Source organism: Strix uralensis, chromosome 4, assembly GCF_047716275.1.
Source record: "Strix uralensis isolate ZFMK-TIS-50842 chromosome 4, bStrUra1, whole genome shotgun sequence".
NCBI lineage: Eukaryota > Metazoa > Chordata > Aves > Strigiformes > Strigidae > Strix > Strix uralensis.
This window is the reverse complement of record NC_133975.1, coordinates 105,822,416-105,841,396: the sequence shown is the minus strand read 5'-3', so window position 1 is coordinate 105,841,396 and position 18,981 is coordinate 105,822,416. Positions and strand designations below refer to the sequence as shown.

The 18,981-nt window shown below is 39.2% G+C and overlaps 2 protein-coding genes across 7 annotated transcripts in view; one reads left to right on the top strand and one right to left on the bottom strand.

The window, feature by feature from the left end:
• The window catches only part of MIPOL1 (mirror-image polydactyly 1), a 199,808-nt gene extending 195,691 nt beyond the window's left edge, over window positions 1-4,117 (bottom strand). For all 4 annotated transcript variants that reach the window (XM_074868320.1, XM_074868324.1, XM_074868327.1 and 1 more), the window contains exon 1: window positions 3,912-4,117. The gene's annotated coding sequence lies outside the window, so the exon portion shown is untranslated. The remainder of the gene's footprint in view (window positions 1-3,911) is intronic.
• Window positions 3,767-18,981, top strand: part of SLC25A21 (solute carrier family 25 member 21) — a 257,545-nt gene continuing 242,330 nt past the window's right edge. Inside the window, exons 1-2 of one of the 3 annotated variants that reach the window (XM_074868329.1) lie at window positions 3,799-3,936; window positions 18,083-18,265. In XM_074868329.1, the coding sequence (XP_074724430.1) occupies window positions 18,238-18,265 (28 nt within the window). In that variant the 5' untranslated portion in view covers window positions 3,799-3,936; window positions 18,083-18,237. Of the gene's footprint in view, window positions 3,937-4,138; window positions 4,210-18,082; window positions 18,266-18,981 lie in introns of those variants that run through there. The other 2 variants (XM_074868331.1, XM_074868330.1) reach the window with 2 other exon arrangements.

Here is an 18,981-nt window from a genome sequence, read left to right as displayed (position 1 = left end):
AAAAAAGAGACTTTGAGCAGGAGAATTTAATTGTGTGGAGGTGAATAGATTTGGGGGTTGAATACTGGGAGACAATAGTTTCCTAACAATAGCGGAGTTTATTTTTTTAAGGAGCAGGTGTTATGCTACTCTGTAAACATATCTCTATGTAAATGATATGCACTCTGTACATCATTTTTCAGTTTTTTCATGGAAACCTTTTTGTTGCAGTGACACCTTCTGCAGAAAACAAATCTAACCAACCAGTTTCTGCACCCACAGATCAACTCCAAATTCTCTGTACTGTTGAACTAATGCAGCAAGTCCACCTGACTACTAGATTTGCTATTTGTACCAAGGGAACATTGCACAGGGAGACCTACATCTCTGGAACAAAAAAGTAGTCATGTTTCAGCATCTGCTTTTTGATGATACAGAACACTGAAAACATGGTGATCCTGCTGTATTTATTGAGCAGCAGTCTCAAAGAGCCAAACCAAGGGAACTAAGGCAAATGTTAATGAAACATTGAAGTTGAGATTTTAATTACTTAAAGGTCAGCACATTCGAAGTTTATTAATTTAAGAAGTTATTCTGTATTCCCACAGCAATCCCCACTCTGCTCTTACATAAAGAATTCAAGTTACTGTTTATTTGTTGATGCATGCAAATTATATAACTGAATGCTATACCTAAATATTATTCCTTTTTTGCAGTTATTAATACTTCTCTGTATATTTTTTACATTGCCATACTTTTCAGTATCAATAAACCCATTTTTTTTTCTCTAATCTTTGTTCTAAATTAACAAAGGCTACCCGTCCTTTCAAGCTTGGAACCTCTATTCACTTAGCAACATTTGTTGCTAAACTATCACAAAACACGCACAGACACTCTGCAAACTAATGTATCAGAACAGTATTATGACTTCATGAAAATACTTTCCCAAAGATACTTTTATAAAGTTTTGGCTTCCAAAATACAACCGCACCTGCAATCTGTTCTCAAAACAGGAAAACGTGTTTGGAAAAGTTTGAGAAATGATTCCCAGAAAAGCCTGTGAGGGGGATGAAAACACTGTAGTTTCAGAACCTTGTGCACAAACCCCACTTGTAGGCTATTGAAAAATTTTTCTTTCTCAAAATGCTCATCATGTAAAAATCAATGGGGTTTTGTTGGTAGAAAAAAAAAGGTTCTTTCCCAGTGAATGAGGTAGACAGTTAAATAAGATTAATCTTGTTTCTAATAGGTTTTCATTATTTTGCTTAATTTCTTTTCAGATTCTTTCCCTCAGTCTAACAGTAACCTTTGTATTTCCATCCATCCAATCTGGAGACCTGTGATCTGATAACTCTCTTTCACAATACTATCTGAAACAAATTATCTCTGACTGCACTGCTTTCCGCCACTGTAAAATAAATAATGGCATTTTAATCCCAATCTAAAAAACATTTTATCTTTTATTTAAATACATTTTTCTCATTTACTAATTAATCTCTTTGATTATGTGAATTCCATCCAGCAGAATGCTGGAATACTATTTTTTCCTGTCTATCAACTTTAAGTATTTCCATTTCCACTTTTATAGTAGTTGAGTGTGCCTTTCTTCACTTTTTCCTCAACTTCTTCCCTCTTCCTTGAGGAAAAGATGCGGTATTATTATAACCAATGCAGATTTCTCTTGTACCTTAAAGGCACCTTTCCAGGACTGGAGGGTAAGGAAAACCAGCACATGTTCCCTTCAACTCTGCTATGCTATACTCCTAGAGTCAGAGTAATGAAATCCCGATTTTAGCACAATGTCTCTGGTGTGCCTAGGATTCACAGTGTCCAGGATTTTACCTTAAAGGCACTACCTCAAAGGCTTTAACTGAACATCTGGAAGTCCCTCTCTTACTAAACTAAAATGTATATAGACAGCAGACTGCAGTTAAATACCTATCTCAGACATGGAAAACAGAGCATAAATACACTGTTCAGACATAAGAAACAGATCTAACTTAAAATGTTTCTTAAGGAATAAAGAATTAGGTACCAACATTTGCCTTCGGTAGCTGTGCTGCAGGAATACATAAATGCACCTAGTTACAAATTATCTATGCTTTGAGTTTAGCCTTGTAAGGGGCATCAACATTCTCGTCTTTTTTTCAGGGGAGAGAAATTTAAAAATAAGCATGTAAAAACTACCTTTCTTTTCCATCTCTTTTGAAGAGATGCCAGCAAATCTAGCCTCCTAGGTGTATTTCAAGATGCTCAAGATCACACACAGAATTCAGAATCACTTTGAAGATAACATGAAGGATTTCTGACTCAAAATTAATATCCTGGTCTGTGCTAACACTGTAGGGCTATTAGCAAGAAAGCAAAAAAAAAAAAAAATGCAATCCCAAATTATCCATGTGACTGGTTAAACAGTCTAGCACCTTATTCAAGAGCCATTTCCTTAAATTCATCTTAACTCTAATAAGCGTGCCCTTGAGATCAATAGTAGCTCTGTCTTCTCCCCGAAACTGGTGTAATTGAGCTTGTATGTACCCCTGATTGTTAGAAAAGAAGCAAAGGTTGAGCTCAGAGTGGACAACCCTTCCCTTGGGGTAAGAAAAATCAGCAGTACTAGAGGCTGTGGGCTATGTGCAAAAGAAGGAAACAGGGAAGAGTATGAGAAACCACAGTGCTATTCAGTACGGGGAAGAGAAGTGGAGACAAGAAGAAAATCTTTACAGCTAGAGTTGGTAACCCAGGCATTTGACTATAAAAGAGTCAGTGATACAGCACGGAAAATAAAAGACCACCTGCATCTGCTCCCAACTTTTGCAGGCTTCAAATCCACAGAAACATTTAGTATTCAGTTGGTGATTAAGTGCTTAAGCTGTAGTTTATTAACCTGAGCTTCATTTTGAATCTGGCTCTAAGTCAAAAAGACTTTGTCTGTACTAGTAAACTGAAAGGCTCTATGCCCGTTCTCTGGCCCTGTGAGTAAATGTCCTTGTGTGTTCTGCATCCGTATGGCTGAACTGTCTTCCCCTTCAATGGTGCCGCCTCTGGGGGTGTGCCCATGCTGTTCCCCATGTTGTACCCTGGCGTCTTCTGGAAAAGCATGGTTTGGCCTCGGCAAAAACAATGTTGGGGTCTGTGAGCAATGGCACTGTGTCCCAGCACTCGAGCCCATGCCCTGGCACTGTTCTGTTGACTAAGATGGGCCAATAGGTCCACGTAACACATGCAATAGCCACTCTCCAATTAACAAAATATCCGTGTCCTTCGAACACCTAAAAGCTGGAGCCAAAATCTAAAGGTTTTAAAAGAACAGTATCCTTCAGAAACAGAGCCGGTGAGACAAACGGCACCACCGACCCTTCCTACAAGTGGAGCACCTGGGGATCTGCGGGTGTTAGCAGGGTCCCAGCAGCGGCAGGGAGCAGGACTGCAAGCGTGCGCTGTACGGCACCAGCCCCGGAGCGAGGAGTAAACGGCACCAGCCGGAGGAGGCGAGAGGCCTTCCCCCGCCAGCCCGCTGACAGGCCGCGCAGCCTCGCCTCCCCGCCCAGCGAGGGCGATCCCAGTGCCGGCCGCCCCAGCTCTGCCCGAGAGCTGGGGGAGCGGGGGGGCTGCCGGTTTCCCGGCTGGAAGCGAGCAGAGCCCTCTCTCCACAGTGACCGCCAGCCGTAGCGAGCCCGGGGCCGCCCTCTGCCCGCCGGCTACTAAAGGCCGCTGCACTGCCGCTGCGCCCCCGCCCCGCCCGGCCTTCCCGCGGCCCCCCCCCCCCCCGCAGATAACCGGCGGCTCCCGCCTTCCCCCCGGTTCTTCCCCACCCGCCCAGCGCGGAGTCGGCCCCGGCCCGGCAGCCGCTCTCCAGGCACCGGCTGCCTCTCGCCGCGGCGCGGGCGAGGATGGCTCGGAAGCCCGGGGGCTTTCTGCAGGAGGCCTCTCACCAAGTCGTTGCCGGAGGCTCGGCGGGTAAGCGGGCGCGTTCCGCCTGGCCGGGGAGGGTCTGCTCGGCCCCCGCCGGCGCTCCGCCAAGCTGAGGTGAAGGCAGCCGCGCCGTCGCCCCTTCGCCGCTCTCCTCAGGCGCAGGAGCGGCGGCGGGGAACGGCCAGGCTCGGCGGCGGCTCCTCCCCCGCCGGGCGACGCGGGCGGGCCCCTGCGGCGGCCCGGGGGTCCCGGGGGCGGGAGCGGCGCGGCGGGGCCTCGGCGGTAACTTCTGTAACGGCGTTCGGCCCTCCCCGGGAGGTGAGGGGGCGCTTCCCTGGGGCTGCGGGGTATCTCCGTTGAACACACCGTAAGGCCCCGGGGGCGATAAGGGTGGCGGGCGGCCCCCTTCAACGGAAGCAGCCGCCGGGTCCCCTCGTGAGCCGCGCTGGCGGGTGGCAGTTGGGCCCTCCCTCACCTGAGGGGACCCGGTGGCTTCTGCAAACGAGCCGCCGGCGGCGCGGTGCTGTGGGACAAGGACCGGCGCTCCCCTCCACGGCCGCGTTCAGGCGCTGCCTTACAGAGAAACTCGGGCAGGGCTACGGTGAAAACGTACTTCTGGGGGTGGGGGGGGGGTTAATACTTTTGGGAGTGTCGAGGTTACTAATTCATCACATTATTTGTACTGCAAACTATAAATGTCAAAACCGTCTGCATCTGTGTAGCAATGAAAGCGTTGCTAGTTGATTTCTTTAGTTTGTTTTCCCTAAATTGGAATAAATCTGAGGTATTTGTCAGCCTGCAGTGTAGGGAATATTTACACAATATCCTGCTCTTTCAGTGTATGTTTGTAAATCCTGTTAGCATTTCAATTCTGTAGTGTGTTTTTAAGGGTTCTTTAGTGTCTCTTTTGGGGTTCAAATGCTATTTGTAATATTAATACTTCAAAGAGGAAAGCTGTGTCTTAAATGCTTCAGTGTAATGTGTGTAAGTAAAATTCTCCTGTGAGGCTGTGACGCTACATGTGAGGTGGTGCTCCGTTCCCTCTAATTCCCCTGCTGCCCCTAAATCCACTTTTATGCATTCCTGCCACCAACACATGTTTGAGCACTTCCTTTTCATGCTCGTGACTCTGTATGTCCTTTGTTTTCAGCCTTCTGCTTTGACACAGAGAGATGTCACAGCAGAAGCCGAGAGGTCTGCTGTCCTGGCCCTTCCAGTGTATTGTATGACTCTGTTCATGTAGCTCTTCTGCAGCCTTGGAAATCCTAAAGCTTTTTTAGATTCTGCTTGTTACCACCCCCCTCTTCCCTTAGGAAAGAAAGGAAAGGTTTAGTCAGTACTAGCCTGTTGAAGGCCTTTCATATCTGAACGGATACTGAGGTATTTTGCCACCAGATGTTTTGCAAGATGACAGATTTATCTGCCCATAGCAGTGAGCCTGTGCCTTAGTGATTTAGATTGATCTAACTCAGTATCTTCCCATCCTCTGGCAGTAGCCTGTTTTCTTTACAGGCTCTCTTTGTTCATAGAAGAACTGACAGGTTGGCTAACATACTGGAAAGAAAATTGTCATTTACATAAAGGCAAAATTTCACAGAAGAACTAGAATTGGAAAAAGTGTGTTTGAGGGTGGTGTAGGGAAAAGACAGCATGAAAAGTATTTGCTGATCTGGTAGGCATAGATGTTAAGGTGAGAGAAGTCTCAATTCAAGGAGACAACTGATGTGCATCTGACACTTTTTAAAGGTTTAATGTGAGAGGCCTGTTGAATCTAATCCAGAGGCATACTGTTAAAAGATACTTGCATCCTTTTGCTTAGCCTCCTGTCAGGCAGGCACATTCCTTAGCTCCATCACTACCCTTAAATCTGCACAGAAACTTCTACTCATTGGTTTTGAAGTAAACCTGTAAGGACTCTCTTATAGGTCTGTGAACAACACTAAAATTGTACCAGAGGGATTGGTAAACGTATGTTTTAAGTGGGAGATCTAAGGTATTAGAGGAAAATGGCTCAAAGTTGAAAACTTGCTTCACAGCTTAAACCTCAATGGTGTTTTTCTTGGTGATTTATAGAGAAGATAGAAGAGGAAGACTGTAGCTTTGCGGTCTTCAGTCTAAAGGTTAAATTTCTCAGGCAAGTGTGGATCCAACATGGAAAAGGTGGAAGCAGGGAGGAAAGGATTGAGGGCATGAGTTGTTGAGAGTATACATCGTATTTCATCCTAGTGAAGGATTTGGTTCCCTGACCTTAGTTTCCCAGTATCACTTTAGACACCTATATTGCTTTTGGCTGCCTCTGCAGAAGGACACAGGGCTCTTGTAGGTGCTTTGTCATATTTAGTGGCCTCATGTGAATGTCACAGATATCCTAGCGTGGCTTTGCTGCCTGTACCACAGTCTGGTATTTAGAAGGAAACTGAAAAAAATCATTGTGGTGAACTAATGTTTAGATTTTAAGAAGTTCTGATCATCTTAACTCATACAGTTAAGCACAAGGAATGTATGAAACTAAGAAAGATGCTGTAAGTTGGTGTCTTTGTCAAAATGATAGGAAAGCAGTGAGGTAGTTGGAATGAACTGCACAGCAGAATAGGTGTAATTGAAGGGTTGGAAATATTGTCTGCATAAGTAAAATGAGAGGTTATTTAGCATCTGCATGTCTGATGCAAAAGGATCTGTTAAGTGATTCTGCTAGGTCGAGTGGAAAATGATTAGAGATAAGCCTAAACTGTCAGAACAGGAAGAAAGGGATTTTTTTAAGCTTTGTGGAAGATGACAGGACTTGTTCACAGACTTAATAAAGACAGGGGAAGAGGAAAGAAAGAAATCAAGCATGACTCCCAGTCTACTGGTCTGATAAAATGGAAGATACTGGCATGCTGAAGGAAAGAGAAATGAAAGTATTCAGTGTTGTAAAGGAAAAGATCTAAACACATTAGCTGTCTGAGGCATTTCTAAGTTAAACTTGAATGGTGCTTTGCTGTAATTGAACTGTAAAACACCAGCGTGACAGGATCTTATGCGTACTTCATGTCTGTGGCAAGGGGTGCATCTGCTTCTGTGTGGCTCATAATTTGTCTTTGTTTTAAATTGAAAGCTCTGCTTCCCGAGGGTGAACTCAATCTTAAATATGAACAAAGTCTTATTTGGTCTTGGCTTATGTTCTTTCTGCTGGCATTCGGTTTGCTCCCATCTTTTAGATTCCTGAATGGAGGTTAATAGCATTATTGAAAATACTTGGTTTTGTTTGCTTGCCTGGGTGTATGACAATAGTGAGGAACAGGACTTCAGTTGAAATGTAATTGGGACACTTTGTTAGTAAGTTTGGTCCCTTCTAGTACAGTGAACTGCAGGCATACTCCTTTTCTCTAGTGGTTAATTAGTAAACTAAGGCATGTATGGAATTTATAGAAAAAAACCCAAAACAAACAAAATAAACTCTTTAAACTGTAAGAATCACAACTTGGAAATCTCTAATTAGATTTATAGCAATTCTTCAAAAGGCTGTTTGAGAAGTTCGGTCAATGCAGGGCTCAGGTCACAGGCAGAATTATTTCAAAATATCAAAAAATCCTTGTGTGTCTGCCTGTATTGAATACTGCTAAGTATGCTGTGTGATACCCAGGTCGATTTGCCAAGACATCCTTGTGACAGAGTCTGGAGTCAGTCTGAATAATGAAGTGCAAAGGTCATCATAAACAATTGCACAGATGACCCTTGGCTGGGTGAAGGCAAGTGGCTGGATACAGTTACCCTCAAGGTTTTAGGATGCTGCTACTTGGTATAGGTGTGCTCTTGTTTTTTAATAACAAAAGGCTGCAGATGGAGATAATTAGCTAAAACCACAGGTAACACAAATATAATTTAATTTATACTTAGTTTGTATGTTCACCTCTTTTTCTTCCATATAGTTGCAAATAAGTAACATATAAAGATTTTTAACTTTGAGGTTAAAATTTTGAAGAATTTATTTAATATATGCAGTAGGTGATAAATACAGAAATGACGGGTTTTTCAAATCTGTAATATTGAACCAATCTTTAAGTACTTTCCTGCTGTAATTCAGTGTGTTTCTCTTCCTAATTCCACTTAATAAATAAACATGGACTATTTGCTCTCTCTTATTGCTAAATTAATATGCAAAAATCAGGATAAAATTAGCTTTTTTTAAAAAACATAGTTACTTTAAGAATAACTGGAGCTGGTCTCTTTTTCATATTTTCACAAAACAGCAGGGTTTCTGCCCATCTGGACCTCTTGGCTTCAATTTTTTTGGAAAGAGGTTTCCAGCTGCATTGAAATCTAATAGGATTTGGGAGTCTTAAGTCTCTTAAGCTCCTTTGAAAGTCCAAACCTTTTCTTTTGAGAGGTGTTTTATTTTAGGACTAGACAAAATTGATTATCCTGGATAGCAGCAACTCCTTTGAACCAGATCTATAAGCAGGAAAGCCAATCGTCAGACTAAGTCTGTCAGATGCAAATACAATATTAAAAACAGTGTTTGGTCTTCCTACCACTAGAGGTATTAGGCAGACAAACATCATTACAAGGTATGCTAACCAGCATACGCTGTGAAACACCTTAGGTTATTTGGTTCCTATGAATGGGAGAGGGAGTGTGATTAGATGTACAGGAAGCACTTTAAACAGCAGGAAAATCGACGAATTCTCCCCCCCCCTCCTTCCACCTAGTATTTAACTAATTTATTTTGCTGACATTTTTCTGGGAATTAAAGTTAGCATGAGTGTTCTATGTTTTCTTAGCTGCCTTTTTCTTACTTTTAAGCCATGCAGTTGGCATTCACATGTTACTAAAATAATCACTTAATGCTCAGAGGTAATTTGAACTAGTTAAGTACTTAGCTAAACCTCGTAACTACTGTGACTTGAAACCATAATATTTTAAAGTACTTAAACCTTCCCCTTTCTGAAGTCTCTTAAGGCTGAAATATTATCTAAGAGCACAGCCCATTGTCTTTCACTGCCTGTATTTGACATTTTGGATGTTAACAAAGACTATTTATATTAAAAAGCTAAGGGTGGGAAGCAGTCAAATAGTACTAGTTTCAAGGAAACGTCCTACAAGTTAAAGTACTCCAAGGGAATGCACTTGCTTCTATCAGTGGAGCTAATTTTCTCCTCTAGGCTGAGAAATTGATAGCGTGGTACCTCATGTTGGAGCTTTGGAGGGGAGTTGCTTGGTTGGCAATATGGTGAGAAGAACTTTGGGTGAAGAGAAGACCAAAAGAAGGTTAAGTGTGTGTAAGCTGAGATATTGGATATCTTGAACCTCTTCAAGGATGCTCCTAGGAATCTGGAGGACATAGGAACAGTCAGGAAGTTAAAGATTTACGTTTCTGCTCAGACAAACTCCCCCCATGCTGTGTTTTATGAAACATTACAAAAAAAAAAAAGTGAAATACCTTTGCAAACCCCTACTGCTTTCATCATTATACAGTTCAGAGAGGGAATACAGTATGCAGGACAGTTTGACTTCAGTGGGTCCCTGGGAATAAGGAACAGACACATTTTTGAGAGTATCTCCCCACCTACTACAGCATTTCAAACTTTAATTCTGTAAGTAACATTTTTTCAGTCTCTCAGCCTCCTCTTTTCTACCAGCTGATAAGGCTAAAAATTCACCTCTGAATCTGAAAGACAGATTGGACTGTTTGCTTCGTATACAGCTTCCTTAATTAAGTGTTGTGGGGTTGCCTCAGAAAACCTTGTTTAATGTTAGTGCTAACTAATGAAATCCTTGGGGGCTTTCATACATTGTGCTGAATATTTGGCAGTTAGCAAAATTCCTATAAATTTTCAGGCAGTTAAGTAATTTTAAGAAAAAAAAATATCATTGCAATATAGTTTTAGTTTAAATGGAGCAAATGAAAACCTCTGTATGCAGTGTTTAGGGTGAACTGATGTTGTTTGATCAGGTCATTGTGGTGTACTAACAAGTTATGAACCCCCATTTGGAACTCTTAAATGTGTTTTAAACTATATGTTTTTTAAATGTAATAGCTTTTATGTTGGGATTAACATATGAGGAATGTTTATATAACAGTGACAAAAACAAACTAACAAACTAAGACTTTTCATAACTTTTAACATGTCATGACAGCTGTTCTATGCTTAGTACTTTCTGTAGAAACTGGGACCTTGAGAAGAAGAATGTTTTTGGTCTGTGGACTCAGAAATTGCTCGTAACAAACTGTTTGTTGAACCTGGGGGTTAAATTTCAAACGAAGCTAGTGTTGCCTTGCTCTGATATTCACTGTTGGTTTGAGCATCCTGCAGCAAACTCATCAGCCCCATTCTGTCTTTATTCCAAGAGAAACACAGGGGAAAGAAAGTAGTTGACTGAGCTTTTAGTCTGGCATGTTAGCCAACGGGAACAAAACATCTTATGCGCAGAGTCCTCTATGGGTGTGCAATAAGACACTTAAGATTTTGCATATATGGTAAACCTGAGGGTTTTGACAAAGGCTATACATTTTCTGTTGGTTTTATGTAACGGTTTTTTTTTCTCAAAAAACCCCGCCAAAACGACCAACCCCAAACCTCAAACTAAGGAGTAATGGTCATTTATACTCATTTGCTCTACTGCCCACTAGATGGCAGTGTAATACTATACAAGATGTGGCATTTCCTATGGATGGAAGACGGATAAAAATGTATGTTGAAGCTGTTGCAGGTGAGAAGATTAGCGTATGTCATTTTTAGATGAGAATATGTGAAAGTAAAGCTTAAAGATATAAAACAAATAATGATCAATAAATGCTGATTTCATATGTGTACTGCAAAACCAATGGCACTGAATTTGACTTTCCTTGAATCAGCTGCAAAAATTGTAAATGGTGATATATCACTGGTAAAGGTCAAAAGACGATCCTAAGGCTAAGATACCACATATAAATTGGAAAATTTGGGATAAAATCCAGTGGAAACCATGTGCAACTAGCTACTGATTTCCATAGTGAGGAATTTGTCTTGATTATTTTAATTTTAACACAGATTTTGTGTGATATTGCAGAAATCTCTTCAAACTCTCAATGCCAATCTATAAACAAAGTGAAGACTGCTGTCTTACATGCTTCTGTAAGCCTATGTTAACTTCTTTCAAGTGTTGACAGGAATAAAACCTACAACAAAGCTTAAAGATATGCACTTCTTCAAAACAAACTCTAAATACTTTGTTGCAACTGTAAATATTTTGTTGTCAGATTTTCGAGTTAAAGAATATGATAGAATAGTATGTATTATACATGCAAAAGCGAATAGATAGTCAATTAATACTGGAGCATGCCTGTTGTAATCTTTATAGGCAAAAAATGCTTTGCCTGCAGAGGCAGTTCTGAGAAGCTGATAAAACTTTGTGAGCAAAGATTATATGGGGTTAGAGAACAATTTCTCATTACTATGTTTATTGTTTCATCAGTTGTGCTTACTGACCGATGTTCATGTTCAAATCCATGTTAAATTGTCATAACACAAAGGCTAACAATGTAATAAGAATAAAATTCTAACGTATAGAAACAAAGCATGCCTTTTGATAGCAAGATATGTGTTCAGTGTTCTAGAAAGGAAAATGAAAACCTATTCTGGTTATTTCTGTCAGGAAATATGGGATTTCTGCATGTTAAGTGATGATATTACAAATTTTCCCTTAACTGTACCCTAGTTTCTGTGACATTACCTTGGATGTCCTTCTTCTACTCGTAAACATTCTTTCTTACGCTCATTACTTCTCCATTTCAAGCTAGCAGGGTGGCATATGCAAAATCACACCCCCGAGACTGGAAGAACTCATCTGTTGTAAGATTGACTCTGAAATTCTCTCTGAACAAAGGGTATATTAACCTAAACTACTCAGACTGGCCTAAATATTATGATTAGGATTGGTATTAACTAAAAGAGCTAAAGACAAGTAGGAAAAAAAACTACTTCCTCAGATGTGCTGTGACTCCTAGAACCTGGAAGTCCTGAAAATCAATATTGCAATGAATGGAGAGAACTAACAATAGTTCTGTTATAGGGGTGCCTCTAAGTATTTTCAAGTATCTTCATCTTGATCATAAAGGCCTTAAATCTGTTCTGCTTCAACTGGAGTTGGAGTTGAAAATATGTAATTCACTTTTACCCCCTTTGAGGAGATGAATTAGTATTTGCTGCCTGTGGAAACCATCACTGGTCCTGTTGATGGATAAAATAAATCAATGCTGTTTTTTATAATCAGAAGCTTTCACTCTCTGATGCCTAATTATCATTTGTGCAAGAAAGTATTAAACACCAGTCATTATAAAAATAGTAGTTTCTGTACTGAAAGCCTGTAGTACAGGTCAACTGCTTTGGCTGTGTTGAAAGTTGAATAGCTGCAGGATAAGTACCTGCTGCTTTTCCTGCAGCATGTTTTGTCCTGGAGGCTCATTACAGTTACGTATAATTTCAGCAACATCTGAAACATCTAAGTCTTCAATTGTCTATAGTGGTCATATTCTGATGAGAAGATATGGTTATATCTGTGCAAGTCTGAATGTTGTTGAGAAGTCCCACCCATACAGTGGGGAAGGAAATGGGAGTAATTGGCCTTTAGATCTGCTTTTCAGTCATTGAACTACACGATTAACAGCTGCTTTTGTTTGTCCTCTGGATCCTTTTCAGTCTACCAATTTTTGGCAGGAAACATAGTTTATGGGTCATCTTTCAGCCTTTAGTCAATGGATCATTTCCCAGTTCAGGGTGTTATCCTGGTTTCCTGGGCTTTTTGCTTTTTTATTGTACTGAAGTGTGCTGATATGTGGCTGGTGTCCCCAAATAGCAACACTCCCAAAAGCAAAAGAAGAGTCTTAGTAGTACTTGCAGTTTGAGAAAATTCTTCACACTATTCATTTCCTCCTACAGCTAATTCTGAGTTTTTGCAACAGAGTTAAGTTTTACTTATTTTTCTATTACCAGTGCTTATTTCTTGATATTTAGTTAGAGGCTTGATTTTTCAAACTTAGTGTGTATTTTGAATGTACAGTAAATATTGCTCAACTTTGTTTTTTCAGCTGACTCCAGATAACATGCTGAACTTGGTAAAACATGAAGGGCATGGTAAAAAAAAAAAAGCAAACAAAAACCACAAATGATGGTTCTAACTGCCGTAATCATAGACACAGAAACCAAATTTAACTCTTCATTATGGGTTTTCTGGTAACTGATGTCTCTTCCAGATTGTCTAGCTATGTGATTCAGTTTCAAAACTTGAAAGTTTGATTAAAACTTGAATTTTAAAAACAAAAATCTTATCCTCAGTGTTGTGCCATTAAAGCTTGAAATGATGAATTGCAGAGGCTTTAAGAACCTAAAATCCAAATGAACTTTAAAGCTGGTTCTCATGATTTTTAGATTAATTTGGGATCTGATCCATGAGGTTGTGAATACCTGAGGTTGGTGATGATACACTAGTGATTTTTAGGTTGGTTATATAGGTATCTTCTTTACAGGCAGGTTTGCAGTGCTGCCTTGCACATGTGTTTAACAACCTTGTGGCAACAAGTAGAAAACAAAGCATCAGGCTGCTTATAGGTTGTTTTCCAAAACACTGCCTTATTACAGATGTGGACAAGTGTCAGCATGATCTTGTAAGGGTATATACACCCTGGTTTTGTCAGAATTGCATAATAGTGTGAACAAGAGTGTTTGCCTTGTTCATGCTGCACATTCTAAACGTTGTCCAGCACTCTTTTTAGGTGCTTTTGTGATCATACCCTTGGCAGCCTCTGCTGTTTCTATAGATTTCTGTACTAGTTCACCCTTGGAACAGTTCCTCATCAGAAAGAGTGTTTACGTAAAGGAACCAGCAGTATTCGGAGAAGAAATTACTTCTGGAAGAACCTGAGAGTTTGAGTCCTCATAGTCCTGCTCTTCACTCATTTCCAAGTCTGTAGTTATAGAGCCAAAGCAATGGGACTTATAAGACAGTATTGTGTTGTATGGATGAGAATTTCATTCTCTTCTCCTAAATGGGATTAGGATTCTGAATGAGATTGGGGCTGGATTAAGCAGGGGAGACATGGCTGCCACTTATTCATTATACCTGTTAGTAAAAATTTTGCATAGCAAAACTGTAATGCTGACTGGGTAATGAGACAGTCCTTGCTTAAAACAACCTCTACTGTATTTTTTCTAAGCAGTGACGAAAGTAAGTATGAAGATGCAATATGCTTTGTCTGGCATATTCTTCCTTAGTGGGAAGTATGACGATGGCTATCCTTGATGACAAAAAGGAAACAAATCAATCTCTTCTGCTTATTTGTCAGCAAACTCTTCTACTTTCTGCAAAATTATACTTCTTAATATGATAAGAAATATAGCTTTATTGATTAGACATTTCTAAAAGGGAGGAATAAAGCATATGGGCTTTCTGCAAATATAAAACAATGAATATTATTAGAGACTAGACTAAATGGAAAGAAATGTTTTATTTAGAGTATGAAACTCTTCTAAGTTAATGTCCATAAAGTTTAAATTAGTTCAGACTTTCCTTATTAGAATAAATGTTTCCTTTTAAAAAGCATGATAATCATAATCAAGACTAAATTTGTTCTGTTATTTATTTTCAAAATGATCGGACATGTTTAGCAGACTTTTGGTTTAAATCCCTAGGGATATATTTGAGACAGATGTTTAGATGACCTCATGTTTAAAGTAAAGTTATATTTGGACACTAGATTAAATTTTCCTTAAAATCTTTCCTTATATGTTAGATCGTGGAGGGGTGCAGAAAGTATTGAAAGATTTATGTTGCAAAAGGTATTGCTTTATTTTTAAAATAAATTATTAGAGTTCAGTAGATTTGATTTCAGGGGATCCTCAAAAGCAAAAAATGTCAGATGAAAATATTTTTTCTTGTTGGAGAGCTAAATGGGAAGCAGCCTTTAAAAGTTCCTTGAATTCAAAAGCAAATTTCCCATGTCATTTATACCTTCCCCCAAAAGTTGTTAAAGACTATGGTAGAAGTTAAAATGTAGTATCAGTTGAAGGCTGTATAATAGGACATAACAGTAGCTAGTGTTTTTACTACTTTCTGGTTTTGAACAAGTAACAGTTTTCTCAAGCTGCAGTTAGTATCATAGTGTGGATGGCTATGATAGTTTCATATGTGACTGAACATTTTAGAAAAAGTCTTCAATATTTCATCAAGTCATAACTATCAAAATTGACCTGTTGAAAATGTACTGATTGACAGATATAGAATAAGTCTCTTCAGTAGACTGAAGTTTATATAGGGAACACTGTCTTTAATGTGTTTAGTTAGATAAACAAGTCACTGAGTTGCTGGAATTCTGCCCTTTGTAATTGTAACTGAAGCATTGTACTAATAGACGCATAGCTATTCTTGTCACTACTAAATATATTTTTTCCAAATTACTACTTTACTGGCAGAATACTTTTCTTTGTAGACTGATGCAACGGTTACACGAAAACATTAATGGGATGCTTGGCACTTGGACTGCAAAATATCCTTTATCCAGATCTCATGTGAACATTTCTGTGGGACAGCGTTTTTTATTGTTTTCTGTCATTTGTTCTTAGGAAAGTTGATGTAGCCAGCAGAGCTGCAAATGGGTTTTGTGCTGCACAGACCTTGTTAAATTGAGGCAGCAGATGCAGCATTTTTCAGTAATCTCATTGAAGTCTGCTGGGTTAGAACTGGAGTAGTGCTTTCCTGGAAAAAATTTAAATTGCTTTATTTGGAACCTTTTTCATGTAAGAGTGGATGTTGTGTCAACCCTGGCATGCATGAAAATCATATCTCTACTTCAGAAGGGGAGTGAAAGGAGGAGATCTCATCCTCTTCCTGAAAAAGGAGCTTTGATTCTGGCTTGTTCTTCTAGGGCTTGTTGCTATTAGATGAATGTTGATAGATATTAGGCATGGGCAATAACTGTTTTGCACAGCATGGATCTAATCAAAACCTAGTGAATGAATGTGTGGTACCTATGCAATGCCATTTACTGTAAAAAAATTATTTTGTTTAAGCTTTTCTCCCTGAATCAAGATTTGGGATTTAGTTTATACCTCTGGAAAATGAATTGAAAAGATTCTTCTAAAAATTAAAATGAATACTGTTTTGCATAAAAATAGGATGACATCTGGTAATTCACACAAGAATGAAAAGAAAATGTGACCCCTTGTTAAAGTGGTATAAATGGGACCCCTTTTCTATCTTTGTATGCATAGGAATTCAGTCGATGTTTATAGATATGGAAAATCTGTGAAATGTATGATCTTTATTGATCACATGATCTGTATTGAACTCTAACATTTGGGAACTTTTTCTGTAACATTGTATTTACCTGAAATTCAAGTATTTCTGGCAGCTAAGTAATAAATAGAAGGATTGCACAAACTCTAAACAAAAGTAGTTTTTGAAAACAAACAAGTATCTTCTGAAGACTTCTGAGAAGCAAAAAAGTTGTCACAAAATTCTAGCAGATAGCCTTAAACATCCACTAAAAATGTCACTTGTCAAAATCCTTGCTATGAAGATAAGGGGAGGTGTAGACGGAACTTCTAAAAATTTTGCTGATAAAGCAGTTTTACAGTGCTATGGTTAGATAGTGTCTACATGCAAAGATTTTCTATTTTCAGAAATGTTCTTTAAAAGTGTTGCAAGCATAGTGATCAGTTGACACAACACTTTTAATTGAACTATTCATTTGCTTAGTCTTGCAGCCCTAGAGTGAATGCTTGGAATTAGGCTGAAGTAACTTGGACAACGACTCTTACCCTTGTGTAGTATGATCTTACTTTTCATTATATGATAGCCTTTTCCTTTTTCTCCATATCAATGCATACGTTCTTCAGTGAATTGAAAGAATAATGGCTTTTTATTTAAATACACATTATCTTCTCATGTAATATGCTATTACTTACATATATAACATTTGACTATTTTTTCTTGATTATGCATGAAACTGCTTATGCTACTTGACTATTTTCACTGAAGCCATCAGCTGGTGTGCTGAGATTTGCAGGAGTGATTAGTTCTCTGCAAGTAAAGTAGACATGCTTACTGGGATCTATGAATGTTTTATGCAATTTATAGAGAAACAGGGATGTAATCCTGGGAGGAAGGAGGAAGAGATGGTTTTAACAGCCCTAATTGTGATTTTTATTTCTTAAAATTTTTCTCCTTGCCTTTAGTCCTTTGTTTCCTCATCTGTGCATCTTCCAACTATTTCTAAGTAGAGAGGGCCCTAAAAACTAAATGCTACTCTATTACTCAGACTGAGCTATATGCACTCTGTGTGCTGAATGGGGGTAGCATCTGTCAGGGAAACCCGCTGCAGTCAAGTAGAGATGGTATCACAGTTATTACCAGCTCAGTCTTAAACTGATCTTTTTCTGTTCAGTCTTAATTTTTGTTTCCTACATTTTAATTAATCTTTATAATTGTACCTAGAACCTTAACTGCAAATCCTGTGAAGAATTTAAAAACTTTGAGAGTCAGTGTTCTGTAAATCCCCTTTTCAGTGGGACATCAACAGGGCTGGAACCTTATCTAGTGCAACTAGAATTAGGGATAACTTGCTTTGTCTTTATTTTGACTACAGACTCTATGGTTAAGAAATTAAATTCAGACAGAGGAATAAATCACTGTGTTACATTTTGTATGATGGTTGAACTGTTTGTAAAACTTGAACATATTTTATATGTTTGCTAATTGTTTTGTAAACCTTTCGATATTCAAGTTTGTAGTATAAATAGTTTTGACTATGGGCGAGATTTAGACTGCCTGCATTCTGCATAAGCAAAAACTGGGCGCCTCTGGCTTATTGGACAATTCAGAACAGACCTAGGAGATTCATGAGGCCAGTGAAAGAATTAGGACCCTCCTTGGCTTAGCTTGTAGCCCAGGGAACCGAGAAAATCCTCTTTTCCAATATTTTTTTCACCAGGATACAAAACTGGGTTCAATTCTTGCTCTCTTTTTAGGTCTTGGAATCGTGCAGTCATTCTTTACATAGTGGTATGGATCAAACATGTGAGAGAGCAACTGTATATGCAGTGACCCTGGTGGCCAGTGAAGTCTTCTGAAAAGTGAAATAATGGATTTAACTTTTTAGCTGAGGACAACCTTAGGCATAACTATTTTGCTTTCTGGGCCCTAACATGTTAACTTTTCATGTGTACTTTCACAGGAACTGTCATTCCTCAGTTCTAGGGGAATTGGAGTGCCTGACCCATGAGACTAATATCAGTATCTCAATTCCACGGAAATCAATGGAAATGACTCTTTCCCTGAATCTCTTCTGAACAGTACTAGATCTGCATCAGGTGTCCTGTGGTGTGCAGCATGTCAACGTACTTACTACTAGCTCCAGGTGACTACTCCCTGTATGTATACAGGGACAGACCTTGTTGTTGAATTATTTCACTGACTGCAGGCTTGGGTGTTCTGAAGTGTCCAGTTGAAGTCAGGCAGCAATTTTCTAAGCATTGCAATGCCGGGGCTGATGTCCCCGAAGTATGTAGGCAAATAACTTGAAAATTATTTTTTGTATTTTAAGTGTCTAAGCCTGGGTGCCTAGGAACATATATCAAGTATTTGAAAAAACAAGCCTTATTTTTAATTACAACTCACTGAGGTGTGCAGGAATAGAATAGGGACTAGTAAAGTAAGTTCCTATCTGGTAGGATAGACTGGTAAAGGATTCCTGTCCCAGCGACTTCAGAAGCTTTGCTTGACTAAAATACATCAATTGATTAAAAACCATACCGAAGAAAAAAACTATGATACTAGGGGAAATTATTTTGCCTTAATTTTAAGCAAAAACTAAAGGTTGATTGTCACATGCTGCTTATAGGAAAAGAGTTTGAAACTGGACGAATATTCCCTTTATACCAAGGTAGTTTGAAATTTTATTTTGCTAATTGAATATTTTTAAATAACCTTGGTAAATACTACGTTCCAAAATCTAAACTTTATCACAAAAAATTACTTTTGTGGTAAGTATTGCAGAACAGGGACTAATCACAGCAGTTAAGGATGAAACAATCTATAATTGATATGTAATTTGAAAGCTTCAGTCTTCTCCAC